Genomic DNA, 13,044 nt, shown 5'->3' with positions numbered 1-13,044 from the left:
GATTAGTGAGACATGAGTAAGTATGTGAAGTTCACTTACTACAGTAGAACTGTAAGTAGGTGATGTATGTATTCTATGTAGAGACATCCATTCCTTAAGCTTCTACTACTACTTTTGAACAAAAGCACACACATACATACACAAATACCTACATCTCTACGTATGTACCAACACTCAAAGTCCTATATCATCACATACATACATCAATACATACATACACACAGTATGACTCACTCCACTCCACTCTTCTCTTCCCTCTTCTAACTAACAACTTCCCGCAAGCAACACAACAAATCAAAAAACAAAGTAAGAGTGCCTAATATACACCCACCCATACACATCCCCGAACCAATAATCCCTCTATAGTAAAAAACCCCGTAACTTGGGCAGCAACTCATCTCGAATAGAAACCAAAAGTACCATTATAGCTAACTTTCCATCCGGTTTTTATTTGCTTTTCTGCATGGGGTCAGTAATGTTGTTGTCTTATGGAAGGTGGAAGAAGGTTCGTTCTGGACACCTTACTAGTTAGTTAGTCAGTTAGTAGCTAGCTGGGCAGCGAGCCGGCTGCTTCTGCTGCCGCTGTGGTGGTGGCTTGGTGGCTTGGATGGCTGCTGAGTAGTTCGTTGGATAGTTGGTACAGAGTAAGTGGGTAGGTAGGGTGTCACCTGATGGTGATGGGTATGCCATGTCTTGGCGGGAAGGATTGCGGTGGTGATGGTGATGTTTAGGTTTGGACTGGAATGGGCTTTCTATTTCTAATAGTTTTGTACTTTGACTGCCTTGTTCTTTTGGTGGATGTCTTATGATGATGATGGGTGATTTGGGATAGTATCACGTGATATAACTGACTTTGATGTTGCTTTATGTCCATCTCATTAGCTGCAGAGATGAGAGTTCTAGATGTTATCTTTGGATGTCACTAGAGTAGCTATAATGATATGCTACAGAGCTTATACACAGAATGGTCCCCAGTAAATAGCATATCATTAGTCAAACATACAAACGCAAACACATCTGAGTATTATATAGCAGAATCCCGACGTTGTCTCAGAGCAAGAACAAGCGATGCACCATTATTTAAATGCCCTTTAGCACCGAGTACGCTCCTAGTCTTTCCTTGCTGAGCAGGCTCGCGACGTGACCTAAGAGCAAGCCGGAGCGATGAAACATCGCTCAGCTGCTCTTTCGTATCCGATGTATCCGTATGATTCCCTGCACGAGCAGTTAGAATCGTCACAATAAATCGACAATCAAGCAGAATTCCATTAAAGCACTCAAAACAAAAATACTTCATAGTCAAACAAACCAGGATCAACATCAGGCTGATTTGAGTCATCGTCATCGTCACTATCACTCTGAGCGAGAGGTTGATTCACGAACCCAAACGAACTAGGGACAGTCCCGGTCTGAGCAGTCAAGATGACGAACTACTCGAATCATCCTCAGCCAGATCAGGGACATAAGTCTCATCATCACTATCAGTCTCGTCAGACAGTGAATCATCATGATCAGACCCAGAAGAACCCGGACGAACAGCACCATCCCCATCGCAATCAGAACTGACGGCATCCGAAACGGAAGACTCATCCACATCTCCATCCGCCAAAAAGTCCTGCTCAACAAAATCTAACTCACTTTCAGACCCAGACTCAAACCCAGGATCATACCCGGGACTAGGAGCATGTCTCCTCAACCCGCGCCGAAAAGTACGAAAGTACCTTTTCAGCATACACTCATTATTCGCGACCCAGTTTCTGCCCATCTTCTTGATATACCCCTCGTCAGTATGACTCCCTCGGAACCACGCCTGTTTCTCTTCATCGATGATAAGTCCCATGATCACCTTCGAGGACATCTTACTCCTGTTGCGATGCCAGGATATTCGCAAGGCCTCTTTGCATGCTTCCTCGTGGGAGGAATGGCCGTATACGATGATTAGACAGAGGTATCGCGTTTTCCGGTTGGTGTGGTCCCGGAAGTAGAGCTTCTGCGCTTGAAAGAGCTTTTCGCCATTGCTGTCGCTCTCTTTTTCGGGGTTTGGGCTGGCTTCGAAGGGTTCGAATTCGTAGCTCTCGTTTTTGCTGCGTGGGAAGTATCGTTTGAGATTGAGGGGTATGATTGGCCAGATGGGCTCGATGGACTGGATGATTTTGTTGAGCTCGATGGGTGTGTTGGGCTCGGTGGGTTGGTTGCATTCATCTGGCTTTTCACACTCCATTGTGTGGTTGGAGTCGTTGGACATTGTGAATGCTGTGGTTGAATAGAGAGGGCATGAGGCAACTCGGACAGATTGGTGGGAGTACACTATGGAAATGCGTTGGTCCTTTTATCTGTTTTCGTAACTAACATTTCTGCAGTTATGTTTCTAGGGATATTTCGGGGATATCATGGAACGTCGGTTTCCCTTCGATAGAGGCAGGTAGCACTGCTTCTATTCTCTATATAGTTTCTTTCCGCATGCATTATAAGGCCTACGCGGTATATACCACTCGTAAGGTATCGGATACTCATTTGAGGGGAATGCAATCAATAACAAATGGAAGGCTGAAAGGCTACATTATAGAAGTGTGACCTGGGAGAAACTGCAGTTCTTTGTTTGTGCTCAAATATTACTATATAAATGAAGGCTGGATTCATCGAGTAATCATCGGGATTCTCCAAATAATTAACGGGAGCAGGTATAATGATTCTAATCTGCCGCTATTATCCATCCATTACATATTATCTTATTGTGGTTTCTAAAAGAAAGTTTTCTACGTCTGGTAGGGCTTACAAATGAATATCTGTCACTATATTACGTACAATTATCCCAGTCACTGTAGTATTGCTTTAAATCTTACTGAACCACGCACTATAACAACTACCCCGAACTAACACTTCTTCTATACTGGTATCATAAGCTGATTCAAATCTTATGACTGGCAAAATGCGGAAGCTTCCATCCTAGTTCTTGTCGGTGGTCTTCCCAGATGTTCATTAGAAACAGGAGAGCTGTAACATGGCATGAAGACCATGTATGCATATAGAACCAAGTTTGTATATGGGCCACTATTGCTTGGCAAGTCCTGCCCTGTTCTATAAGCATCGTCCCTTTTGGCCTCGTGATTGTGGCCCGTTCCCAGATCGAATGATCGGCGCACATCATAGCCGGTGCAAACAAGACAGGCAGATTCTTCTTTGCTAACGTCTTCAATATTCCCTTGCTCGGTAGGGGGCAGAACCCTCCTTCTAGTGTAGCAGACCTCCCTGGGTGTCTTGGCGCCAATCCATTCGTACGTGGGCCGGCGCGTACATAAAGCAGGAGATCTCGTCCTTCTTGACATCATGGTCTGTTATGTCTGGTTTATCCAGTGTCGGTTCGGGTGTGAACTTGCGGTGACATTTAGGTTCGGAAGATGAAGGTGCGTCCGCATACTACCAGCCATGGCATCTGTCCTTTGTTGGGGTGTCGGTACTCTTTGCCTTTGATATATCATGGGCCTTCCGGAACGCCGAGACGTCCACTCCGTGTTCTTTCTCAAATTGCCTAACGGCCACCCAGAGTTCTTGCGGAGCATCACAGTAGCACTTACGTAGTACGTAGCAAAGGCCACCGACGTACCGTTCGAGAGCTCGGATACGAACACTGAGGTTCAAAGTCTCACTTAATGTGTTGTTTAGTACGACTTTTTCGGCTTCCCACTCAGGGACGTCGGCGTCGATACTTGTAAGCGTGGCGTCAAAGAAATGGCGTAGCGATTTCAGGCCAGTCAGATATTGAGTTGTGAGAAGATCGTATTGCAGATCAATAAAGTTGTCTGGCAAGGAGTCAAGGTGGGTGTAGTCGTCGCTCATTGAGAGTATGGGTTCAGGTAGTGTGGCTTCAGGTAAAAGGTGAGACTTCACGTAGGCGACGAAGCTAAGAGATGTAGTAGGAACGAAGTAAACGATTACAGTAGTGTAAGCAGCGAACCAAAAGAAAGGTAGAGAGAAAAGGAAACGACGAAACGCGTTGGTAGGGAGAGTGGAGTGAGGTAGGCGGTTGAGATGAGGTGTTGGTGCTGGATTGAGTGTCACAACGGTGAGCGGCACATCCTCTTCGACCTGTTGGCGGGATATACCCCATTTGCCTCGTGGGAACGCAGAGAGACTTTTTAGAGAATCTTTCAGTCTTCAAATTCGAGTCCTCTCTAGGATGTATAGAATCCCGCATGTTCTCCTCACCCGCTGCACCAGGAGATCCTTCCGGATATGTTGGAGTCGCATAACCTGTGTGACAGTGTCCAATGGGACGATGTAGCTTGGATCTATCTCTGCTCGTTAGAACCGCTCACCCGACTGAGAGATTTTGGACCATGCTGTTGATATATCCAGAGCCCACCAGCTCACATATCGGTGTCTAACTCTGGCTATCATTCAAGTCTACAGGGTATGCAATTGTCATAGAAGCAGATTGCTTATCTTGCAATTGTCCATCTGTTGTTGACTGGAATATTGGAAATCTTGGAAGATCCATATCTTGAAAGACGTCCAACGCCGGACAGATCTGATAATAAAGACTTGGAGGCACTCCGTTACTGGAGAATGAAGGCATGTCTATCGTCAAATTCGGTGACAGGACGAGCTCCGGTAAGAATACATAACTGTACTACCAGACTGTGCCACTCAATATCTTCGACGGGCTTCAGACAGAGAAATCTCCGCGTCAGATGGTTGCAAATTAGCCTTCATCAAAGTATATAGAAGTGCTGCTCGACTGGGCGCATACACTTCGTGCAACATGAGGCTTCCTTTCTTATTATGATCCGCTAAGTACAGCTAATCCCCAACATATGCAGCGATAGCGTGCAATATGCAATACATTCATGCATTTGACACTGTGCCTTGGGAGCGAGATGTCCCATTCCTGGTGCTGCATGCGCCTTGATCCGAGGCGTTGGATGCACAATCTGGTCTAATTGAAAGAGACGAAAGACGTATAGAAGCGTGTGTTTATTTGTATGTGTCTGATCATGAATATCATCTAAATACATGCAGTAAAACGGGTGAAGAAGATGATGTGTTCGAAACCCCCTCCCAAAGGGGGAGGTGCCCGTGGCACCTGGGTTGTCTGCATGATGATGGGCAGACACTAATGGCCATGTTTGCTCACCCTGAGTACAGTTAAAAAGACCGGATGGCGTTCATGACTAGCCCTGCTAGCATGCCCAGATTGCAGAACTGTTATCGAGTATCCCAGTGGGAAATCTTTCCATCTGATTACTTTGGAAGATACAAGGCTTTATTTGGCCAAAGACAATTTTGATGTCTCACCTGGCGCTTCGGAGAGCACGCGAACCAGCTCAGAGACAACAACTTCAGTGAAGCATACGATATCTTCGCCCCCGCCAGGGATTTAGCACCCCGGCAACTTTTCGATCCATCTGGGGGACGATTCGGTGGTTGAGCCCCTCGCAGTGCCTCTCCAACAGCAGCAAAGTACGCAAGAGGACCACCATTGCCCGTTTTCATCCCGCTGCGTCCATATGCAGCAAGAACTCTGATGAATGGTCAAGAGGGTTGAAATTCCTGTGATTTGAATTGGACACAGTAACTGGTATAGAAGGACTGTTATCCTACCAGGCATTTAACATTTAGCGATCTTATATGCTTTTGCTGAACTCTGAGTAGACTGCTTGCTATGCTATAGTTTCAATCTTTCTCTTCTTCACAGCAATCGACGTGCCAGGACCAGATCCTATTGTCGTGTCAGTTCTGGCTTGACGCTATGAGTTATTATACTATACCCACAGGCTTTCAAAGATATTGCTACTTTGAAGGCATTAGTTGAAGCCTCTAGTAATTGATAAACTGTAAAAAACAAATGCAGTTGTCTGGCTTTCGGATCATTGATTCGAGACGTTCCATGTCGGCGAGCCATGGGGGTGCGGTGGCAGCAGCAGCAGCAGCAGAATCAACAAACCCCTGCTTTATTTTATACTCTTTTTTATCACTCGAGTTTCTAATCACCGAGGTTCTCTCCGGAATGTAGAGCTCTGTCGACGACAGCTTGATATTCAACCTTGGCTAACTCAGCCCATCGTCAGAACCAAGGACCAAATTCATTGTAGAGCGGCCGAAGCTTCTGTACCTTTAGCGACTGGTATTTAGTTGGAGCAGATTCAGGACGGTAGACATTTTGCTTAGAATAGATAGAAGATGATGGTATCTTCTGCACTCTGTTTCCAGGGTAGGCTGGACGACATCTGAAGATTTCTTGTCCACATTGTCAGGGGCAATCTAGTCATCCTACTTTGAGGAGTTCTGTACATGGCCCCATGCTTATGGTTTGTATGTGCAAGAATGTTTAAGATTCTCGGCAAGGATCGACCTGAGTGTTAATATAAGAATGGGGATGATAGTACTGCATTCTGAGCACGAATATTTGCAATTGAAAGCCAGTGACAAGCTGAATGTCACGGTCAAACATCACCTGCATTGTATATTCAATCCTTAGGGGTATTTATGTCTTCTATCTCTGTAGGACATATCATGCTCATTCATGTGTGTATCATTTGCCTGTAGGTTGTGAGGTACCCGTAGATTGGTTGTATGCTTTTTAAAGAGGAGATGACATTCTCGAAGAGAAACAACGCTATCGGCCGCAGTTTAGTGACGAAGCTATGCTTCTTCATTGGTCGTGATGCGGACAAGAGAATACGCTGCGTCCAAATCCTCAGGAACTCTAACAAAGTACTTCTTTGTAATATATTCGGCAAGAGTAGTGGTAGTTGTCCTAGTGGCGTGCCCTATCTCAAGGGAACGCACAGTGGTAGCTCTACCACACGTATGGGAACTCGTCATCCCCTTTTTCGCTATTGTGGGTGTCTTGGAAAAGCCAGAGAAGCAAGATACAACCAGGGTATGTCAGGAGAAGTCTAAGAAATTAGCAGATATCAAGATAGTACTGCCTTTATGTTGCATCGGCAATGCACAAGACCAGCGAAGACTATTGTAGAGTCTTCGTCATTATTCCCAAGCATCAAGGCCGTGACTTTGTCTCAGAGCAATAGCTGTCGGTGGGTTTATCCTGGCCTGACCATGATTGATCCCAATAAAGATCAGGTTGATAGAATATAGACACGCCCAAATTGTATTTCGTCGACCAGAATGGCCAGCTCATAGATGAGCTGTGCACGGTATGGGGATATTAATTCTGCTCACCAATGGTAAATCTCCCCCGATAGAATGTACGCAGGTGGTTTCTGTCCAGATCTTTCTCCTCCTGGCACGTCACAGTATATGCAAAACGAAGATAGACATCTACCATATCTCCATGGCAGGAACCTAATGTTAATGTGGAAGCTGTTGCATCATTTGAGATCGGCTTAGTTTCAGTGCCATTTCATGGTCCCCTTCCCTACTTGCCCTTGCCAGCCAAGTTGAGGAAAAGGGCATCCATCTTCGCTGGTACATATTATCATCTAGCTTCATGAATCACTGTCTATCATAAGGTTTGATTTGGAACAGTAGGACCATGGTGATAGCAAATCCTCCTCTGGTATAGATATATATGTCCGGGTAGGGGTTTTGCTGTATTTGTCGTCAAGATACAAGTAAGTTATCTATCGTTAGCGCTAAGCCGGTGCACATCATTGTCATCAGGTGAAATAACTTAGGATAATCCGGTAGATAGACAGGAAATAGATTATCGTAGTAGACACCAGGGAATGGCCTAAATAGGTTGGGCATAATGGGCTATGTATGCTAGATGTATACTACCATGGCTTAGTTGAGTTTACTACATAGAGTAGCTCTTATGAAATCAGTAATTAGTAGATGTAAAAAGGAAGAATCGGAAGAAGATAAGAAACAAGATACTTATATATCCTTGACCAGAAACGTGAATTATCCCCTCCACCTTCACCTACACCATGATCAATGTCCAACATATTCATCCTCAAGATTGAATACCCACCAACCCTACTTCCATATTCCCAACCGACCAAGCAAAAGCAATCTCCTCTCCACCTAGCCATCAGCAGAAGACAGAACAACAAAAAGCAAAGATACACACACACACACTTCACTTCAACTCCGCACTCCCTAGCCCAGATGCCAACACATCACCCACCTCCCAACACATCTCACATCTTGCCTGTCATCTCCACCTCCGATCGTCATCTGAGTACTTACTGTACAGATCATCCCAGCCCCTCCATGCCGACAGATAAACCAAAAAAAAAAACAAACAGGTCAGTACTAAGATACGATACTCCGATGGAAGCTTCTCTCCCATTCCGTATGTGCAAGCCAGGAACGATTTTCATACATATGACAAGGAACACTGCATTGCATGCATGTACATACGTAAAGTTCTACTATATGCAGGGCTGCAAGAGTTTCTTATCATCATCGCCAGGAAATTAATTCTGTTTTTCTTGGATATGTAGATACGGATATTGATCTTCATTGCTATTTTAGATCTTGAGTGTTGATGCGTACATGTCATTGTAATTAGTTTAATATGTTATGGTATTACGGTTACATATGTAGTAGTTATTTAGTCAGTTAGTTACTCATTGGGATTTGGACGAGGTGGTGATATATACATACATGGTAGTAAGACAGACATGGTAGTAGGCTAAGCATGGATGGATGGATAGTAATGGATCAGTAGCTGGACTGCAGAAGGCCCTCAACCCTGCCAAACGAACGAGATGCTTTCAGCTGTGGACAAGGTCGGTGCGCTGAGCGATGGCATGATGGCCCATGTCAGGTTGGCCAGGCTGATGCTTCATGCCGTGCCAGGTTTGACAGCGTTGGATACAGTACAGACTGTTGTGTCAGTCACTTAAGCAGTTGTCAGTTACATTAGTCGGCTGGAGTGAAATTCAATAGAAAGAGTAGGCGTAGAGATAAGATTGTGGCATTACTGGTTGCTATTTTGCCCACTGGACTGGAGGATATATAAAACAATCTTGGTCTGGTGTACGACTACAACTACAAGTAGGTTGAGTTCGAATTCCGATCTGTTGTATTCAGGGCGTATCATCGCAGCCCAACCGCCGGTCGTGACCGAACCCAATGCAATTATCAACATCAATGCAGCACACCAAATCACTCAAAACATTTAGAAAAAGACCCCACCCATGCTGAATAGCAATGCTCCTCTTGTACAACGCCGATCCAGTTCAAGCCTGCCTGGGACCAACGGATCAAAGCAAACCCAGGGAATAAACCACACAAGTGTCGTAAACGTGACCATTCCAATCTGAACAGTATCAAACCAAGGCAATATGCTAATTCGTATACAACAGAGAAAAAAAAAAGAGAATAAAAGAAGAGATCGACAGCATGAGGATCTAACTTCGTCAAATAGAACTGAAAATGCCTCCAACAGACTATGCGGTGAACACCCGGTCCAATTGCCGCAGTGCGCGCATGTCTTCTCCTCCGAACCCGATCTTTTCGCTGGGAATGTCTCGGGGTCCCTCGGCGCGTCCTGCGGCCGGGGCTGGGGGAGCGGCGATCGACGGCAATCCACCAGAAGGCGTGCCGTTCATCAGCGCACCGATGCTGGGCACGGTGGTGCCGGTGCTGGCTTCCAGTGGCTTGGGCGCCATCGTGCTCGGCGGAGGAATTTGTACGCTACTGGACGGTGGCTGACTGATAAGCTGGGGACTGCGCGCAATCGATGGGATGCCGTTGCTGTGCGGCATATGATGTGGCTGTGTGCGGGGTGACGATCTCGCAATCTCGCGAGGTGGGCCAAGCTCCGGTGGACTCGGGCGGTGGTGAAGAAGCTCGTGCGCTCCGGGCGGCACTCGTGGTGACCGGCTTGCAAGCACCTGCACGCTCGACGGTTGATGGAGAGATGGCGCCATCGTAACTTCAGCTACATGCACCGGCCGCTCGTGGTATGCCGGCAATCCCGGTGGTTGCGGAGGCGGCAAGGGCGTACCAGGTGGCACGGCAGCCTGATGGCCATATGGTATTTGACCATTGGGCTGGGACACTGACGGAAGGTAAGATGGATAGTGGACGGGAACAGGCGGAGTAGCCAGCGGAGTCGGAGGCCATGTATATGAAGGAGTGTATGGCGCCGGGTGTGCAGCCGGAGAGCGCCCATAGGGTGCCATAGGATGAGGAGGCACATATGCGGCACCGGCCATAGGACCACGGGTCACAACGGGAAGATTCTGTTGATCGTTTACAGTAGACTCCGGATAAAGCCCCTTTTGAGGACGCACATGTCGCAAATTGGGGTCTGTCGACGGTTGTTGAAGGTTGGCCGCAGACGGATGTGACCTCGAGTAGTAGCTGATCAGATGGAGGTGCTGACCGGTAGATGTCGTAATGCTGAAGGACTGTTTCATCAAACCATCAGGCTTGTAGCGGTAGCCGTCCGGCCCTTCGTCTGCGCCATCTCCACGGTCGTCGTCACTGCCTCGTGTGCTTTCTGGTGTTTTACCAGCTCTCGACATCGTCGTCTGAGCAACACCGGTTCCTCCCCGTTTGCCTTCCATCTCGCGATATGTTAAGAAGCTTCCCGATACGCGACTGGCACTCCATGACTTGCCATCGGTCCATCTTCGCATGCCCGCTTCGCGTTCATCCCAGACAAAGACTGACCCGGAACGAATTAATTGACGTTCCTTCTCGGATAAACGTCTCTGTACGCGGGGAAGAAGGCCAATGCGACAAGCTTCGAAGAGGATGATAGCGTCCGCAGGAGTGCGGACGTGCCCGTGATACGTCTCCATCCACCTTCGGTGATCTGTATAGGTCCCCGTGATGACTGTTGGTTTAAGCGCTAGGACCGGGGGTTTCGTAGGGTGAAAAATGTTGAAAGATGTGCCGGAATGCAGGCAATCTGATGAGGTCGGAAGTCGAACAACGGCTCTTCGGTAGCCGTTCAACAAACACCGTTCAAGCGTGCGATATTCCCGGAACAGGAAACAAAAGGCCAAGCTTCAAGAGAAGGTGAGAGATGAGCAGGTGCTGTGAAGAACCCACTGCGGAAAATAATCTGAAGGGTCAAGAAACAACATTAATTTCCCATCTATGTGATTGAAGAATGGATAGGGTGGAGGAGTGGAGTGGGAGGGGAGGGGGGGGAGAGAACAGAGGGGATGGAATGTAAAGAAACCAGGGCAGCAAGGAAGGGGATAGGAAACAAGGAGTGGGGAGGGACTGATAGGAGAATAAAGAAGAATGCAGGCAGGCGGAGGTTGAGCGTTATACAAACGCTGAGACAAGGGGAGCTACGACATGCAAAGGCCGAGCAGGTACAGGCAAGACTTACCGTGGCGGAAGGTAGCGCGTTGTAGTCGCAGTTAAAACCGATCTTGGATGCAGCAAGGCGGGCGACGAACTGTTTAGTGGGCGATGATAGTATGGTAACCGTCAACACCAAGTACTATACTTGGTAGACTCAGTTATAGCAGCAGTAGATGGGGAATGGTTGAAGGTCGCAAGTTGCAGCAAGTCGCAGTAGAAAGAGAAGAAGGGGAGAGGGATCGTGGTAGTAATAATAAGAATAATAATCCAGCTACTTGAAAGACTACTAAACTAAACTAATCGGAACCCGAATAAAAAAAAATATTATTATTATTATTATAATAATAAAAAAATAAATAATAATAATGACAAAAAAGGGAAAAGTAAAAAAGAAAAAGAATAATGCTTACTCGAAGAATTAGCATTAGAGATAGGGTGGGGAACCGACTTAACTCTGAACCCCACAAGGTCAAGCAGTGATTTTTATTGAAAGACCATGTAATAATAAATTAAATTAGGTGATGGGAGTTTCCTTTTTGTGCAGGGTGGGAGTGACTAAGACTGGCGTATGTATTTGATTAAAAACCAATTTAGCGAACAGCTCCCGGAAAAAGAATTCTCATGACCATTATCCTGATTATTGATGTTTTCTTTTTCTTTTTTAATCTGTTGTATTATTATTATTTCCTCATTTATTCTCATTCCATTAGTGGTTCTCTTTCCTCTGACAATACACCTTTTCAGCACAGCAGACAAGACAAGTGAAGGTCAGAGGACTAAATGCTTGGGCCTCTCTCTAGGCGCTGGCCATACCGAGAATCAACCAGACGAAAGAAACGACCCCCCCGAAAAAGTGGGTAAATAGGAGCCGGCTGCAGCAAATGATCTCATCCGACTGATATTTAGTTGCTGGATTCATCACAAACAAATAGAACCTTGTTTTTAACCTTTTCTTTTTCGCCTGATGATTATCCATGGTTCTGGGGAGCGAGGCTGGCTGGTGTGGGCACCGGTGGAGGCTTCGGTTCTTCTTTTCTCTTTCTTTCTCTCTTCTGCTGCTGGACCTTTCTATGGGGCTTAAGATTACTCCGTTTGTGTCTTACGGATGATTGTTACCATATACTTACCAGGTCAGATCCGGTCAATCTCACTTGTAAGAAAGGGATTTAATTATAGCCGAGCGTGTCCACCTTCTCCCCCCTCCCCCTCCCTCCTTATCTAAGAAACAAAGAATAGTAATCAACTGAGTGTGATCGCACCAGGGTGAATAATGAGATATGAACAAAAGGGGGGCGCGCGGAGGGAGGGGTGGGAGAGGGGAGGAAATAAAGAGACTTCCGGTGGTGGAGTCTAAACTAAGCTTAGCGATGTGCCCGGTATGACTATCAAGTATGGGACTTGGAGCACAACATGAATAGTTAAGGTGACGCCTTTATACATCGGTATACAGATGGAGTAACTGTTTACATACTAGGTGTACATGATGGGTGACACAAGCTCCTGCTTACAGGGCTGGAGGATTCCCACATACCAGATGTTCATTCCGCAGCAAGCATGCTGCACACTGATTGAGCTTCCCGTCCGTATCATGACGACGGAAGGATACCATGATAGTCGTGGCGGCCCTCCTTACGCAGTTTGGCTTCTCCGGTGACAGTCGATCGACCATATCTTGACCGGTCTGCTGCTTGGAGGCTTGGAGGTTTCTTGGCTCCAGTAAAACCCATGATTCAGAAAATTGAGAATATTCTCAGTAATCAAACAGGGAAAGGCCAAGAATATTACCGTATTACACTAGGA

The 13,044-nt window shown here is 46.5% G+C and overlaps 3 protein-coding genes across 3 annotated transcripts; all 3 read right to left on the bottom strand.

Annotated features, from left to right (window-relative positions):
* Positions 1-1,098: 1,098 nt before the first annotated feature.
* On the bottom strand, positions 1,099-2,443 carry BO88DRAFT_409125 (uncharacterized protein). Its single transcript, XM_025707882.1, has one exon. It carries the CDS (start codon positions 2,243-2,245, stop codon positions 1,418-1,420), a length of 828 nt encoding a protein of 275 aa, XP_025557369.1. The 5' UTR covers positions 2,246-2,443; the 3' UTR covers positions 1,099-1,417.
* Positions 2,444-3,417: 974 nt separating this feature from the next.
* Positions 3,418-4,195, bottom strand: BO88DRAFT_420258 (uncharacterized protein; the record flags this gene model as incomplete). The annotated part of the gene is made up of 2 exons (XM_025708432.1): positions 3,418-4,043; positions 4,087-4,195. 2 exons carry the CDS (start codon positions 4,193-4,195, stop codon positions 3,418-3,420), a joined length of 735 nt encoding a protein of 244 aa, XP_025557368.1.
* Positions 4,196-9,214: 5,019 nt separating this feature from the next.
* Positions 9,215-11,007, bottom strand: BO88DRAFT_200158 (camp independent regulatory protein). Its single transcript, XM_025701861.1, has one exon. The coding sequence runs from the start codon at positions 10,725-10,727 to the stop codon at positions 9,366-9,368; it is 1,362 nt and encodes a 453-aa protein (XP_025557367.1). The 5' UTR covers positions 10,728-11,007; the 3' UTR covers positions 9,215-9,365.
* Positions 11,008-13,044: the final 2,037 nt, after the last annotated feature.

This window comes from Aspergillus vadensis, assembly GCF_003184925.1.
Source record: "Aspergillus vadensis CBS 113365 unplaced genomic scaffold BO88scaffold_39, whole genome shotgun sequence".
Lineage (NCBI taxonomy): Eukaryota > Fungi > Ascomycota > Eurotiomycetes > Eurotiales > Aspergillaceae > Aspergillus > Aspergillus vadensis.
The sequence above is the reverse complement of the archived record's forward strand: the minus strand, read 5'-3'. Positions and strand labels throughout refer to the sequence as shown.